Source organism: Bubalus bubalis, chromosome 17 (genome assembly GCF_019923935.1).
Source record: "Bubalus bubalis isolate 160015118507 breed Murrah chromosome 17, NDDB_SH_1, whole genome shotgun sequence".
Lineage (NCBI taxonomy): Eukaryota > Metazoa > Chordata > Mammalia > Artiodactyla > Bovidae > Bubalus > Bubalus bubalis.
In genome coordinates, this window is record NC_059173.1 from 61,675,515 (window position 1) to 61,693,168 (window position 17,654).

General features: G+C 40.5%; 1 protein-coding gene across 2 annotated transcripts in view; it reads left to right on the forward strand.

The window, feature by feature from the left end:
- The window catches only part of EDNRA (endothelin receptor type A), a 75,756-nt gene that overhangs the window by 25,247 nt on the left and 32,855 nt on the right, over positions 1 to 17,654 (forward strand). For both annotated transcript variants that reach the window (XM_025268144.3, XM_006042124.4), the window contains exon 3: positions 16,808 to 16,935. In XM_025268144.3, the coding sequence (XP_025123929.1) occupies positions 16,808 to 16,935 (128 nt within the window). The remainder of the gene's footprint in view (positions 1 to 16,807; positions 16,936 to 17,654) is intronic.

A 17,654-nucleotide genomic window follows, 5' to 3' on the forward strand; every position in this document is an offset into this window, starting at 1 on the left:
CCTGAGAGTTTCTTGGACTGCAAGGAAATCAAACCAGTCAATCTCAAGGGAAATCAACCTTGAATACTTATCGGAAGGACTGATGCTGAAGCTGAAAACTCCAGGTTTTTGGTCATCTGATGCGAATAGCTGACTCATTGGAAAAGTCCCTGATGCTGGGAAAGATTTGAGGGCAGAAGGAGAAGAGGGCATCAGAGGATGAGATGGCTGGATGGCATCACTCATGCAATGAACATGAACTTGGGCAAACTCCAGGAGATGGTGAGGGGCAGGGAGGCCTGGCTTGCTGCAGTCCATGGGGTCACAGAGAGTCGGACACAGCTGGGTGACTGAACAACAACAGAAAGGCCTTGTCATAGGCAAAGGGGAAGCTGGAGAAACATACAAGACCTACCCCATGTTCCTTCTTTTTTAAAACTATGTATGTATCTATGTGATTTTGTGGCACAGGTATTATCTGTATACAACAACCTTTAAAAATTATTGGGGAAGGAAGGGGGAGCTACAGGGGATGGGAGGAAGAAGACAGAGTTGGGTGATGGAGTCATCCTTGAGACCCCACTTTTAGCCACTGTGTAATTCAGCAGTCACACTAAGACTTTCGGATATGTTTAAGAAAGGAGGGAAGTGAAGGAAGGAAGGAAGAAAGAAGTGAGGGAGGGACCTAGCGAGGGAGGGACCTAGACTCTCAGAATGTGAGGAGTCAACGTTTGTAGTTCCAATTATGTGAACCAGAACTTGGAGCTATTTATAATTTTACAGACACTAATCCAGCAGGCAATAGAATATAGGCAGTCTCTAAGCTGATGGGCCCAATTCTACCTCTACTGTGGTTTTGAAATTTTTTACTTGTTTGCAGTAATGGTGATGAACTCCGATGAAGTGATTAATATTTAGTTTGTGGAAATGGCCCAGAAGAAAAAGCTGGTACTAGAATTTAACATGTCTAATAAAGTGTTATTTCTTAGCTAGAGACTGGAGAGAAGCAGGTGCTTTAGGACTTAACATCTGTCATTTGGGGCTTTCCAGGTAGCTGAGTGGGTAAAGAATCTGCCTGCGATGCAGGAGACTCAGGAGAAATGAGAACCAAACGGGGGAGCAGTTTGCAGGGAAGATCCCCTGCAACCCACTCCAGTATTCTCACCTGAAAAAAACCCCATGGACAAAGGAGCCTGGTGGGCTGCAGTCCACAAGGTCACAAAGAGTCGGACACAACTGAGCGACTAAGCACGCACAGCAAAGAGTTCTTACACTTGACACCAAAAGCACAATCTAGAAAAGATAAACAAGACCCCATCAAAATTTAAAACATTCACTCAGCCAAAGACCTTCTTAAGAGGATGGAAAAATCATCAACGGGATGGAAAAACAAACTACAGATTGGGAGAAAATATTTTCAATCAGCATGTCTAATCAAAGGAGTAGTTTCTAGAATTTATTAACAACTGTCTAAATTCAACAACAGCAAAAAAGCTTCAAACGGGGACTTCCCTGGTGATCCAGTGGTTAAGAATCTACCTTCCAAGGCAGGGGACAAGGTTTGAATCCCTGGTCAGGGAACTAAGATCCCACAGGCAGCAGATAAACTAAGCCATAAGCCACAATTACTGAGCCTGTGCACCACAACTAGAGAAAACCCGTGTATCACAACTAAGACCCAACATAGCAAAATAAATAAATAATTTTTTAAAGATTAATATCTTTTAAAATCCAGGCAGAAAATGGGCAAAAAAAAAAGAATAGAAATTTTACTGAAGAAGATATGAAGATGGTCAATAAAGACATGAAAAGATGTTCAACATTATTAGCCATTCAGTTCAGTTCAGTCGCTCAGTTGTGTCCAACTCTTTGCGCCCCCGTGAATCACAGCAAACCAGGCCTCCCTGTCCATCAGCAGCTCCCAGCATTTACTCAAACTCATGTCCATCGAGTCAGTGATGCCACCCAGCCATCTCATCCTCTGTCATCCCCTTCTCCTCCTGCCCCCAATCCCTCCCAGCATCAGAGTCTTTTCCAATGAGTCAACTCTTTGCATGAGGTGGCCAAAATATTGGAGTTTCAGCTTTAGCATCATTCCTTCCAAAGAACACCCAGGACTGATCTCCTTTAGGATGGACTGGTTGGATCTCCTTTCAGTCCAAGGGACTCTCAAGAGTCTTCTCCAACACCACAGTTCAAAAGCATCAATTCTTTGGCACTCAGCTTTCTTCACAGTCCAACTCTCACATCCATACATGACCACTGGAAAAACTATAGCCTGGACTAGACGGACTTTTGTTGGCAAAGTAATGTCTCTGCTTTTTAATATGCTGTCTAGGTTGGTCATAACTTTTCTTCCAAGGAATAAGCATCTTTTAATTTCATGGCTGCAGTCACCATCTGCAGTGATTTTGGAGCCCAAAAAAACAAAGTCTGCCACTGTTTCCCCATCTATTTGCCATGAAGTGATGGGACCAGATGCCATGATCTTTGTTTTCTGAATGTTGAGCTTTAAGCCAACTTTTTCACTCTCCTCTTTCACTTTCATCAAGAGGCTTTTTAGCTCCTCTTCACTTTCTGCCATAAGGGTTAGGGAAACGCAAAATTGAAACCACAGTGAGATATCACTACACACCTAAGAGAATGCATAAAATGAAAACCCTTAATAGTAGCAAAGATGAGGAAAAATTGGGTCATTCATACCTTGTTGGTAAGAATGAGAAATTGTAGAAGCACTCTAGAAAAGAGTTTGAAAGTTCATTATAAGACTGAACATGCAATTACCGTAAGACTCAGCAATTGCTCTCTTGGGCATTTATCCCAAAGAAATGAAAATTATGTTCATGCAAAAACTTTTTCAGGCATGTTCATGGTAGCTTTATTTGTAATAGCCTGAACCCCAAAACAACCCAAATGTTTTTCAATGGGTAAGAGATTAAGCAAACTATGCTACATCCATTCCATAGAGTACAACTCAGGGATTACAAAAAGAACAGGCTATTGATACACACAGCAACTTGGATAAATCTCAAGGGAACCATGCTGAGTGAGGGGGGAAAAGCCAACTTCAAAATATTACATACTATGATTCCATTTAATTCCATTCATCTTGAACTGACAGAATTATTGAGATGGAGGGCGGATTAATGGTTGCCAGGGATGAGGGAGTTCAAGAGAGAGGGCAAAGGAGTGTGATTTTTATAATCACACTTATGAGGTCATTCTCAAGGATCCTTGTGGTCATGAATTTGTTCCATCCCTTGACTGGAGGTCAATACACAAAACTATACCTGTGATAAAATTGCATAAATACCAACAAATGAGTACAGTGGAGACATCTGAATATCACTGGATCACATCAATGTCAAAAAATGATTGTACCAGTTTACATTCCCACCAGCATTATATGAGGGTTCCAATTTCTCCACATCCTCACCAACATTTATTATTGTCAGTCTTTCTTATTATAGCCATTCTAATGATGTGTAGTCGTATCTCACTGTGGCTTTAATGTACATTTCCTTTAATGATGAATGATGTTGAGCATTTTTTATTTTCATGTACCTAGCTATTTGTATTTCTACTCTGGTGAAATGTCTATTTAGGCCTTTTATTCATTTTAACTATGATATTTTTAAATTGTAGGAGTTCTTTATCTTTTTTAACTGTAGGAGTTTTCATGTTATTGTTGTTTTACTTATTTTTTAATAGAGTGAAGTTGATTTATCACACACATGTCTGACAATGGACAAAATGTTGTTTATATGAAACATCATAGATTAAAAATACATAGTATTTATATTTTAATAGATAATATTTATCCTGGACAGAAGTCCTTCATCAGATATATGATTTGCAAATATTTTTCCACTCTGTGGCTTTTCTTTTCATTTTATAAATGTAGCTTTTGAAGAGCAAAATTTTTAAATTTTTATTAAATCCAATTTATCAAATGTTTCCTTTATGGATCACGTGTCTGGTGTCATATCTATGAAATCTTTGCCTCAGCCCAGATCACAAAAAAAATCTTTTAATTTTTTTCTGACAATATTATAATTTTAGCCCTTAATTTAGATCTGTAATCACAATTAATGTTTTTGCAGTATATAAGGTAAGCATCTAAGTTCATTTTTTTGCATAGGCATATCCAGTTGTTCTAATGCCATTTGCTAACAAGACTGTCCTTTCCTTACTGAATTACCTTGGCACCTTTGTTAAAATTCAATTGATAATAAATATAAGGGTTTATTTGTCTTTTCTTTCTTAGTCCAGTGACCTGTGTGTCTACTGTTGTGCCATCCTGTCTTGATTACTGTAGTTTATAGGAAGTTTTTAAACGGGTACTATAAGTCCTGCTGCTGCTGCTGCTAAGTCACTTCAGTCGTGTCCAACTCTGTGCGACCCCATGGCCTGCAGCCTACTAGGCTCCTCCATCCATGGGATTTTCCGGGCAACAGTACTGGAGTGGGGTGCCATTGCCTTCTCCACTATAAGTCCTACTTTGTTCTTTTTTTTCCTCCAAAAAAAATTTTTGGCTGTTCTAGGTCCTTTACATTTCTATACAAATTTTAAGAAGAACTTGCTAATTTCTTTGAATTTACATAGGGATTGTATTGACTCTTTGGATGAATTTAGAGAATATTGCCATCTTAACAATGCTGATCCTTGCAATCCATATAATAATAAACATTTAATAACCATTTATTTAGACCTTTTATTTGTCTAGTATTTGGCAGAAGTATAGTGTCTTATACTTCTTTAGTTAAATTTATTCCTTATATTCTAAGTATTTTCTTCTTTTTTGATGCAGTTTTGAATGGAATTGTCTCAATTTCATATTTGTATTTTTCATTTCTAGAAAAATAAATTGGTTGTATATATGAAAATGCAACAAATATTTGTCTATTGCCATTGTGGCCTAGGACCTGGCTGGAGTCTTCACCATTACTCTTGCAGCAGAAGCTTTTTTCCCTGCTAGTGTGCAATGGGTAAGAATACAACCAGTGTGAGAACAGTTGGTGCCGCTGCTCGATACATGCTAAAGCACCAACGGTTTTACCCACTGTCACTTTTGTACCAACAGTGCACAAGTCAACCGGTGGAAAAGGCAGTCATCTCTGTTTTCCTGATCTTGCAAATGCTATGGAAGGTTCGCCTGAACCTTGAAAGGGAATGTCCAGGGCTCCAAGGACAGCGCTTAGAGAACCACTGATCTAGATGATCTCTAAGCACCTGTCCCAGTCTAAAATGCTATCGTTTTTCAGATCTAAGATAAATCTCATTTACCAAACTTGCAATAACATTTGCTTAAGTGACTGATTTTCATGAGTCACTATCCTTAGACAATTGCTGCATGTAGAAAAATGTGCCCAGTCTTTTGAGAGAGATTAAAAGGAAATAGAACTTTGGCCCTAAATCTCAAAGAAAAAGCCTCTCTCAGTGCTCAAGTGTCTATGAAAGGAAACCCAGCGTCCCTGTAGGCTAATTACATTAGACCCCAAATTTGTATGTTTTCTGTTCTAGGTAGCACTAAAAATAAACAAAATGCGTATAGTGGAAATACAGCGTGTGTCAAATATCAAGACTGAGAGGTAAAACTAGGTTAAACTCTGTTATTCTTGACGCATACAGTTTAGTATTGTCTCATTTCCAAATGTCTGGAAAAAAGACAAAGTAGGATCAAGCTAATTTTCAAGGTTTTTTAAATCCTTAATTTTACACTATGATTTATAACAAGCCCTTGACTAGAAGCTTAAAATAGCCATTTACCTACTATTTTTTCCTGCATTTTACAGTATGGTGCCTATTATATTCCCTGGGCAAATTTTCCATGTATTTTAACTTCTCCCTGGAGAGGAATAAAATACTATTTATATAGTCAAGGTAAATAAACAGTTTCCGGGCTTCATCTATGGGATTCCATAATATCTGACATCCTTTATCTTTTGGGGTGGAAAAAGGACCAAAAAAGCAAAAAGAACTAAAGAAAAAGGCAAAAAGGACTAAAAAGAAAAATGCAAAAAACTAAAATATTCATGGTTGGGAAGAATAAAAGAGAAATTGGGAAAACAAAATTAACCATATAAAATTAAGGGAGAGACTTTCCTAGTGGTCCAGAAGTTGAGAATCCATGTTTCCACTGCAAGGAGCCCAGGCTTGACCCCTGGTCAGGGGACTAGATCCCACTTGCTGCATGGTGCAGCCATAAATAAATGAATATATAATAAATAAAGTGAAGGGAGGGGTTGAGGTTAGACTAGGTCAGGGATAAATGGAGCTGATAATAGTTTCAGAGAAACCAGTTATGGATTGGAGTTGTGATTTTTTTTTTTTAAATCATGCAATCTAAAGAGCTGGCAGAGAATTTAGAGATAAGAAATATTGGGCCAGAACAAGATTATACAGCAGAGCCCAGAGATTTTCAACAGGGCTAGAGCTGGAAGCCAGAATTTCTCCTTCCCTGCAGTATGGCCCATCTTTCCCTCTTCTAATACTTTAGTGGGTGAAGATGCATGCCATTCTTGAGGGAAGCATGACAGTTACATGACTGGTAACTCAGACATCTTGAACATGTCTTCCTAATTCACTTTATGCCTCAGCTATCGCAAATTATGAAGTCTTATTTGCCAATGAATTTCTGTTATTAAGTATTCAAAATCACCTCAACCTTGTTTACTGTAATACATCACCTTTAGCATCAACCATTTTCTTTGTTCTCCACAAGACACATATGGTATCATTTTCTTCACACCACATACCATATCTTAGTTGGGTCATTGTTTCCATCGACACAGGATAATTGTGAACATGTGACATACTTTACAATGAAGAACTAACGCCAGTTCTTAAGATTTTACACATTACATCATTCAATATGCTGCATGCTCTAAAATATGCCATTGGTTTTTGCTTTTTCCTACTTATTACCACCTTCCTGATAAGTTTTTTGGGACTACTACCTAAATCTACATGTAGAAATCTCTGCCGGTTATTTCATTTTGTTTTGTTCTGCTTCATTTTCACCTTCATGTTTCTTTTAAGTACGTACTAGAATGGCACCCCACTCCAGTACTCTTGCCTGGAAAATCCCATGGACGGAGGAGCCTGGTGGGCTGCAGTCCATGGGGTCGCGAAGAGTCGGACACGACTGAGCGACTTCACTTTCACTTTTCACTTTTATGCATTGGAGAAGGAAATGGCAACCCACTCCAGTGTTCTTGCCTGGAGAATCCCAGGGACGGGGGAGCCTGGTGGGCTGCCGTCTGTGGGGTCGCACAGAGTCAGACATGACTGAAGCGACTTAGCAGCAGCAGCAGCAGTGTGTGCTACCATAGAGAGTGCTTAAGATAAACATAACATTTTTTCAATAAGTTTTGAGTCTTATTGTGTGTCCAGGTCAGAGCACTTATTTTCTATAATTAACTATAATTCTATAATTTCTATATTTTCTCCATTCAGAAAAAATCGACTTCATTCTTTCCAACGTAAAGCTTCTCTCCATTATGAATTAAATCATAAAGTACTGACAGTAAACTGTACAATCTTGATATTGAGTACTTCTCACTTTTCTTTTTTAGAGAAGTTTAATTCTTTTCCATCCAATGATCCTTTGGTTTTAGGTATACTGAAAAAGTGGAAGTCTGATAGATTCTAGATTCTAGATTCTAAATCAATAGATTCTAGATTGGCATCCTTACAGCAGAGTTATCAAAGAGAGATATTTCTTTTCATCCCCAGCCTCTGAGAATGAAACCCTTGCATGACTGAGATTCTTGGAGATACTAAGCCCATATCTTAGGTGAACCATCTTTCCTCTAATGAAATAACCTTCCTGGGTTTGGAATTTTGTTTTAAAAATATTTTTTCCTCTTTTTTATTCTCTCCTTCACCTGGTTATTAACATCTATGTATTTCAGATTCTAAAAAGTGAAGACCTCAGCTAAAACCAAAACACTGAATATTGAATAGTTAAATAGATGGATAGCAGGTAGTAGCAACAACTTCAAGTTTCTGATCTAAGTGCAGAGTAGCTGGAGCAGTTCCTCAAAATCCATGTTTACAGGCACTCCCACTTACGATCTTCCATGAGTCAGGCCCTGTTCTAAGGAGCTCTGCCCATTTCCTACCCACATCAACCATATATGGCGCAGGTTCTCTTTCATCTCTGGTTTTCACCGAGAAACACTTCTATCGTGTGAGTCACGTAGGTCCAAGGCCTTCATCTGCTGAGCTGCTACAGGATGCTGCTTGCAGCTTCCCTAGGGACCATCGCATCTGTTCCTCTTCTGGGTAGACAACTCCTGGTCAGTGGGGCCCTTTGTGCCCGTGGGGTCTGCCACCACCCTGCACCTGGTAACTGGGATGACCCTCCTTCACAGTCTCACTGGAAAAAGCAGACACAAAGCAGAGACTGATAAGGGTAGGCTGTGCAAATAGCTCCCATTGCCAGATACTTACTTCTGCTAAGCACTTTCTCTGGATCATCTCTTCTGTCTCCCACAGTAAACTGGCAAGGTAGCTGCCATCACCATTTCCGTTTTCTAGAGGAGGAAACTGAGACGCGTGAGGTTAACCAGCGTGCCAAGGTCATGTGATCTGGAATATAGAGGAGCTGGGATTTGGTCCAACCCAGGAAGTTGAGCCTCAGGGCCCACACTCTTTATAACGCTAAGCCGCCTGCTCTCATTCAAAGGAGCGCTTCTCCATTCCCCCTTACCCCCACCCCCAGCCCTCGTCACAGAGAGCACCCAGCACCAGAGTCAGGAACATTTATGGAGTTTCTGCTCTGCATCTGTCGTGCTCTCCAAATTCTAGGGCTGGCCAGGAGGTATGAGAACCCTGTCAAAGGAAAAATCGTAGGAGTAGGGCAGAAGCCATTGGTTTTGCTTTATTGATTTGATTTGATTTCATTTGACTTCTGTGAAAATTCTGCCTCAATCCTGAAGCAATTAAAGCCTCAGGGAAGAGCAAAATTCATTCTCAGTCATGCACAGTGATTTATTTTATTACAACCAATTTGAGATTTGCAACAGCCCGAAAACATGTTCTCATGAAAGGCCTCGGCATCACAGGCTTTATTACCATGCCAGTGTGTAGTGTCAGAAGATGTAGAACATCTTTACTGCTGGTTCGATGATGTACCAACTTCTAGAATACCTCCCAGCCCCACTCCCAGAAAGGAAAAACCTCAGAACCCTACTTTTTAAAGACTATACCTGGTTCACCATGTCCAACTTCAAGTGACCTGAGTAATCCATGTTGAGGGGAAGAAAACACTTTATTTATTTTGAGGTTTCCAGCTATTACAAACTGTACTCATAAATCTCTCATTCCTCCCTAGGATGGGTGGAATGGGATGAAGGGAAGGAGGAGAAGCCGTCAACCTCACTGGATGGGCTGGAAGGGAAATTAGCACAAAGAAAAAGGCACCCCTGGTTTTACTTACCCCATTAATAAGATGTCATGACAATAACAAAGATAATGTCCAAATAGTGGTATTAACATCTGCAATGGATTTTAAAAGGGGGGATAAATTAATTTTTATTATCCTTTTCTTCATGGTCATGAATAATCGGTATGTTTCGGTTTATAATTACAAACTATAGCAGTTCAGAATAACTAACATCTGTGCAGTGTACATTCAGTGTGTGAAGTTCCAGCCCTCCGGATGATTCTGATGGCAGCCAAAAGTTGAGAACAAGTATACTAAAGCACTGAGTCTCAACCTTGGCTCTACATTGGAACCACCTGGAAGCTTTAAAAACTCCTGGACATGGAGGAGAGAAAGCGGTGAGTAAGATGGAAGAGGAGGAGGTCACTGAGGGTTGGGGCAAGAGTTGGGGTGACCCACCAAGGGCTGAGTCATGAGTCAGATAGTGCCGCTTGGCCACTTGGGGTAAAGCCACTGCCAGCAATAATAGTTTATCGTGTTCATTAATTCATTATTTGGGGATGTCAAAACACAAATGAGAACTGCCGACCACCCATGCTCAAGTGCATGTCTTCATTATGTAAAACCAAGTTCCATTTGGGAAAAAAAAAAAAAGGAAAACTGCTGACCTTGTGTCCCAACTCAAGAGACTAGGGGGCTTCCCCAGTGGCTCAGCGGTAAAGAATTCACCTGCAATGCAGGAGACGTGAGTTCGATCCCTGGGTGGGGAAGATCCCCTGAAGAAAGGGTTCAACAACCCACTCCAGTATTCTTGCCTGGAGAATCCCATGGACAGAGGAGCCTGATGGGTTATGGCCCATGGGGTCGCAAAGAGTCGTACACGACTGAAGTGATTGAACACGCCAGAGATTCTGATTTTATTGGCCTAGGACAGGATTTTCAACCTAACCACCATAGACATTCTGGGCTAGATAATTGTTCATTGGAGCGCCTGGCCTGTGCATTGGATGTTTAGTGGTATCCTTGGCCTCTGCCCCGAGATGTTAATAGCCTCCCAACAAGCTGTAAAAACCAAAAATGTCACAAGATGTTGCCAAATGTCCCCTGAAGGACAAGATCACCCCAGGATGAAGAGCAGTTGTCTAAAGGCATAGCCTAGACACTGGGATTTTTAAAAGCTCCTTCAGTCATTCTGATGTACAGCCAAGACTAAGAACCACTCATCAGGAGGGTTTGTATTAATAAGCGGCTTTGTGTGTGCAATGATGAATAATAGAACAATAAAATTGTGTGTAAAGTAAAAACAAATCAACGTGTGTGGAAGACTCAGGCAGTCTGCCCATAAGTAAAGGACAGGGCTTTAGGGCATAAATTTCACAGCAAGCGTTTGGCACCTTACATTTTTGCTTACCTTCTGGTTGTCAGGTATGTTCCGGAAAACTGACATAAACAGGTACCCTGCATTTACCTAAAAGGTCACAACCACATAGAAAGTGCTTTGTGCGAAGTATAGTAGTGGCTGCACAGCCTGCTTTGGGACCTACTCATTCTAAAAACAGGGTGCTTATCAGTGGATCATGTGGTACAAGTAGTGAGGTAAATCTGTGTCAACGGGTTAAAAACATGCAGCCTGTCAATTGCTTTTTTGATGTATTTCTAACGCAGACATTGTATTTCAAGTGGGTGTACCTTATAGAAGATATTGAGTATTTATAGGGCACTTATAAAGGGAAAAAATTACTTCTCTGGAAATAGAGGAAAATAGAAAAAAGTCCCAGAGAAGGCAATGGCAACCTACTCTAGTACTCTTGCCTGGAAATTCCCATGGGCGGAGGAGCCTGGTAGGCTGCAGTCCATGGGGTCGCGAAGAGTCAGACACGACTGAGCGACTTCACTTTCACTTTCACTTTCATGCATTGGAGAAGGAAATGGCAACCCACTCCAGTGTTCTTGCCTGGAGAATCCCAGGGACGGGGGAGCCTGGTGGGCTGCCATCTATGGGGTCGCACAGAGTCGGACACGACTGAAGCGACTTAGCAGCAGCAGAAAAAAAATCTATTGCATTTATTTTTAAAACTTTTTATTTTATATTGGAGTATAGCCAGTTAGCAATGTCATGATAGCTTTAGGTGGACAGCAAAGGGACTCAGCCTTTGGATCCTTTACATGAATATACGTGTATCCATTCTCCTCCAGACTCCTCCTCCCCATCCCATCACATAACATTGAGCAGAGTTCCCTGCGCTATATAGTAGGTCCTTGCTAATTATCCATTTTAAATATAGTAGTGTGTACATGTCGATCCCAAACTCCCTAAATATCCCTTCCCCCATCCTTCCTCTGTGGTCATTTTCTAAGTCTGTGAGTCTCTTTCTGTTTTGTAAATAAATTCGTTTGTATCATTTCTTTTTAGATTTGGCATATAAGGGATTTCATATGATAGTTCTTCTCCATCTCACTTTTTTCGCTCCGTAGGACAATCTCTAGTTCCGTCCATGTCATGCAGCCTGTCAATTTCATAATGTTGATTTTGACACCATCCAAATCAGCCACACAAATACAGAACTTCTACACTAATTGTGCTGTTTGCTGCTGCTGCTGCTGCTAAGTCGCTTCAGTCGTGTCCGACTCTGTGCTACCCCATAGACCGCAGCCCACCAGGCTCCGCCATCCCTGGGATTCTCCAGGCAAAAACACTGGAGTGGGTTGCCATTTCCTTCTCCAATGCATGGAAGTGAAAAGTGAAAGGGAAGTCGCTCAGTCGTGTCTGACTCTTAGCGTTAGTAGTGCTTTAATTTTCAGGTGGAGATCAGGACTTTAACTACTTTTTGACTGAAGAAAATTCCCCTGTACTAGAACCACAGCAGGGGTCCTAAAACGAAATCCATACTCGGCAGATTGCCCTCTGCTGCCTCAGTGGCCCTGGACTATTCCTCTGCAGCCCACCTGAGTGCTCGGTTGGACCACAGGACGGGCGTCCTCTCAGGCACTGCGCTGTGCCTCTCATCCAGCTGCACAGTCTCAGCGCAAGGGGAGGGCTTCCCACGCAGAATCTGGCAGCTCCTCGCCGCCGCGGACTTTTCAGCAGAGCTCTGATCTCCCGCCTCCTCCAACAACTAGTTGAAACAGCGCCTTGTTTGTTTCCACGTAAAGAGTGGAAATACGACTTCCGGATACTGTTAAACAAGGTTTAAATAGTAAACTATAAGATGACTGCATTTTCTGAGGCAAATTGGTACTGTCAGATTTCAAAATGTGAAAGTTATTTTCCTGAATTAGTGAATTGAAATCATTCATTGCTTCAACACCTCCAGGGTACTAGGTACTGTGTGATGCTCTTGGAAGGTGTAAATATGAGGGTTACATAAAAGCACAGACCCTTTTATGCAAAAATAAGCTATGACTGCTCCAAGGTGCCAGATTAACCCTTGAGCCAATCAGACTTGTTAGTTTGTCAGACTGGTTTGGTTTGTCTTTCATTAAATTGTTCATAACTTGTTAATGGTAATGAAATCAACTAGTTCTTTTACCATGGTCTGTTTATCCTAAGCAGTTCTTTATCTTTTCCTAGTCTAGTCTAAATTGTTTTCCTCAACGTGCTTTTAAAAATCAAAACCTTTTAATTAAGTAATAGAACCAGTTCTCAGAAATCTGCTCTAGGAAAAAAAAATCATAAAAGACTGCTGAAAGGTATTATTTCCATATGCTCTCACTTTTTTTTTAAATGGCACATCTTTTATGTACAGAGGGAGTTTTCTGGAAGAAAACACACATTATAATTAACTGTGATTGCCTTTGGGCAGAGAATTTAGAGTTCTTGAATAGAAGGGTGACTTCCTTTTCATTATATAAGTTTTTATACAGCTTAACTTTTGCAATTTTAAATACTGTATTTTCCATTTTATATGCTAGTAAATAACAGAAAGTGTGCATTTCCAGTAACCTTTCTTAAGCTCCAAAATGACTCCTCTAAATAAGAGAAAAATAGGTGAGCTAAACTCTATGTCTCTTTGCCTTCCTTTTGTATATGTTTTCTTGCTAAGGCAGAGCAGTCTGAAAGGAGTCTTTGAGTATAAAATACTCCAACATTGGTTCCATGAAAGAGGTTAACAGGCAGATCCTACTTGAGGTTGAGTAGGTAAGGTCATGGCAACCCACTCCAGTATTCCTGCCTGGAGAATCTCATGGACAGAGGAGCCTGGTGGGCTACAATCCATAGGGTTGCAAAGAGGTGGACACAGCTGAAGCAACTCAGCATAGCACAGTACAGTTAATCAAGGCCTGCTTGAGAAAGCCGATTTAACCAGAAAGAGAAGTTGCCTGCAGGCAGGGACCTAATTTCCTGTTGGCAGCATTAGAAAAGTCACTGTCCATACATCCCTTGAGAATAAAGTGTGGATGTACATCAGGATGTCTACACTGTGATTGGACCTAAAATTTTTTTCCAATTATTTCTTTCATTCACCTCTGTCTATAATTCCCAAGAAGAATCAATGCTAGCAAAGAGAAAAAAAAAAAAAGAACAAAAATAACCAAACACTCATTTGTGTCAAAGAAAAACAGTTCTGTAATCTGTTTAGTGCCCATCTATGGTGGCTCAGCAGTAAAGAATCCACCTGCAATGTGGGAGATGCGGGCTCAATCCCTGGGTCAGGAAGGTCCCCTGAAGAAGGAAATGGCAACCCACTCCAGTATTCTTGCCTGAAGAATCCCATGGACAGAGGAGCCTGGAGGGCTACAGTCCATGGGGTCACAGAAGAGTCAGACACAACTTAGCGACTAAACAGTAACAGTTCCATGGTGTTAGAGAAGACTTTTGAGAGTCCCTTGGACTGCAAGGAGATCCAACCACTCCATCCTAAAGGAGATCAGTCCTGATTGTTCATTGGAAGGACTGATGCTGAAGCTGAAACTCCAATACTTTGGCCACCTGATGTGAAGAGCTGACTCATTGGAAAAGACCCTGATGCTGGGAAAGATTGAGGGCAGGAGGAGAAGGGGACGACAGAGGATAAGATGGTTGGATGGCATCACCGACTCAATGGACATGGGTTTGGGTGAACTCCAGGAGTTGGTGATGGATAGGGAGGCCTGGCGTGCTGTGGTTCATGGGGTCGCAAAGGGTCGGACACAACTGAGCGACTGAACTGATATCTTCCTCTTGAGCTCCTCCTTTCCTCCTAACCCTAATTAAGAGTTTAAGTGAGCATTGCTGTTGTCTCGTGTTGTTGTTGTGCTCAGTGTGTCTGACTGTTCGCAACCCTATGGACTGTAGCCCTCCAGGCTCTTGAGCCCATAGAATTTTTCAGGCAAGAGTACTGGAGTGGGTAGCCATTCCCTTCTCCTGGGGAAATCTTCCCAACCCAGGGATCAAACCCAACTCTCCTATGTCTCTTGCATTGGCAGGCAGATTCTTTACCATCAGCCCCACCTGGGAAGCCCAAAATCTTTTTCAGTTGAGACTGGAAGAGCCTGAAACCATGCGCTGTGCGGTTTTCCAGATCATTTTCCTTAGCCCTTGTTACTTAGACTTTCACAGGATTTCAGAGTCTCCCTTTTAAAGCCAGAAACATCCTTTTCTCTTGTTGTTGGATGTATGAATTGGAAAATTTGTTCACATGGATTTCAGGATCCTCTGTCTCCAGGAATGAACCAACCATCCAACCATAACAGTTCAACTGTTTCAAACCTTATCCTATAACAATTCCTACATGTTTAATTTAAATTTATTTATTTTAATTGAAGTAAGCCAGAAAGAAAAACACCAATACAGTATACTAATGCATATATATGGAATTTAGAAAGATAGTAACGATAACCCTACATGTTTAAATTACATCTCTCTAGTCTTTACTGGAGAATTACTGTTGTGGAACAAAATACTAAACTATCATTCTATAAAAAGTAATTTTCAGGTCTTCTTTTTAGGGGGTGATTCATCCCAGAAATAATGTTTTCTGTCTTTACTTGCATCAGGCCCTAATAACTAGCAATCAGCAATGGTATAATTATTTTTTAGCTTCATGAGAACTGAAAGTGTTCAGGGAAGTGTTTCTATGAAGAGTTTACTGGTTGTTCTTGGACAAGAGTTTATATGAAAATTCTAAGAAGACACCAAGCAAAACCAGTAAGAATGAGAGGGAAAAGATCACTAAGACAGGCCTGGATTGAAGGAAAAGGCCTTTCAGAAAACAATACAGAAAAATGGGGGAAATATGTTTAAAATCATACAGGGTCTTAGCCATAAAGCATATAATTATAGAGAACCCTATGTTATTAAATTTTCAAAATGCATAATTCTGATTTTGTATTTCTGGAGTAACAGTTTCCCAGCCTCTTTCCATGGACTCATATCAATGACCACCCCGGCCATGAAATTAATCCTCAATATTTTAGACATGGTAGAACAACATTGGAAGGTCAACTTAGAGTTAGTATGGCAATGGGTGCTTTGAAAAACAAGAAAATTTTGTCAAATTAGCATGGTATTATTTCCTATTGAGTAGAGTAAGTTTAAGTTCTGAGTCACTAAGCAAACATTAGAAAGGAAATCAATGCCATTTTTACTCTTGAAAAGGCATCATATATTCAGTTGGGACTTCCTCCCTCTATTTACATAGCTGCGCTGTTATTTAAGCCCATGCTTCTAGTACAATACCTAAGTAGATGAATACCAGCAACTCACAGAGGACTTGTGTTCTTGCTACTTATCACAGCCACTAGAGGGTCATCACCCTCTCCTTTGAATTTCAAAGATTTCAAATTGTCAACATGGAAGAATAGACATTCCTGCAAACACTACAAACAGGTCACAGTAACCACATTTTCCCGTGTGATAAAGAGAAATCTGAGCCTCAACAAAGGTCACTGGTGTCAGCCCTGCTAAAGCAAGGCAGCCTGTTAAGCACGGAGAAAAGCGTGAGTTCCAAGTGATTTTAGGTGTTAGCCAGTTGACAAAGCCAGTATATCCTAAACCACTTCATTTCCCAGTATTCTCCATAACATCTTGTCCAGAGCTTTGGCTGCTTGTCAGGAGTGAATATAATCTCCCAATGCCACTGGTTGAAAATGACTCATTTAACTCATGACTTTGTAAGAACTGATCAAAGATGACTTCCTGCTTCTTGGTTAAACTGTCATCCAAACCCCCAACTTCTGCTCCTCTGAAAAGGGGGCCGCGTGACCACTTCCTATAAGATCAAAGATTTATCTCTTGCTATTATATTTATCATTCTCCGCATCTTTCAGGGTTAGAAAAACTTGCTGAAGCATTAAAATATGAAAAGATAATGACGATGATAATCTCCTGCTATCACTCCAACTGAAAAGCATCATAAATGATAAAATTTAGAAGTTCAGAAGTGTGATTAGAAATGTGTGTCCAAGTGTTCCGTGCTGGCTCTGCCATTTGTCTTACACGCTTTTTCCCTTTTTCAGCTGCTGGCTGGGCGCTGGCCTTTTGAACAAAATGACTTTGGCGTTTTCCTCTGCAAGTTGTTCCCCTTTTTGCAGAAGTCCTCAGTGGGGATCACCGTCCTTAATCTCTGTGCCCTAAGCGTTGACAGGTAATGTGGCTCTTTCTCCTCACTCTTTTGTTGGGTTTAGAACAGTATTTTTCTCAGAAAGAAGAGAACTCAAGGAGTTTTGAGAGCAGATGCCCAGGACAGCGGTTCATTGGTTCCCAGGAATTAAACTATTATCAACCTTCCTGTACTGTTCAGAATTACTTTCCACAGTTGCTGATTACTAGCCATCTTTGGTTTAGGCAAACTTGCACCTAGAGCATTTTGCCAACTATATCCATTTGACATCCTTATGGAAATGAGCTGTCAGGGAAGCCCAAGGAATATGTTAGATGGAATGAACTTTGGAAAAGGAAATTCTAGGACATCCAAACTCTATATTTTCAGTGGTAGATTTCTCATTGGAAAAAAAGAAGATATGGCTCAATTATGTTTCTAAAGCTTGATTCCTTGAACTGAATAATGAATAATCAGAATTATATTCTAATCTATGCTTGAAAGTCTTCCAAAAAGAGAACAATAGAAGTGCCCTTTCATGCAGCTCTGAAAAACCCATCAAGTGTCTCAAAGTCTTACCAGAATTCTTCTCAAACATGGATGTCAAGACTTCTTTAAAGAGGTCTTTCTAAATTCCATGAATTTCTAGAAGGTATTTTATATATCTTCTAATTTTCATAGTGGGAATTTTATTAAAAAAATGAAATTAGGAACTCTGGTGCTCTTTTATATTGAATACAGCCCTTTGAGGGCTTCCCAGGTAG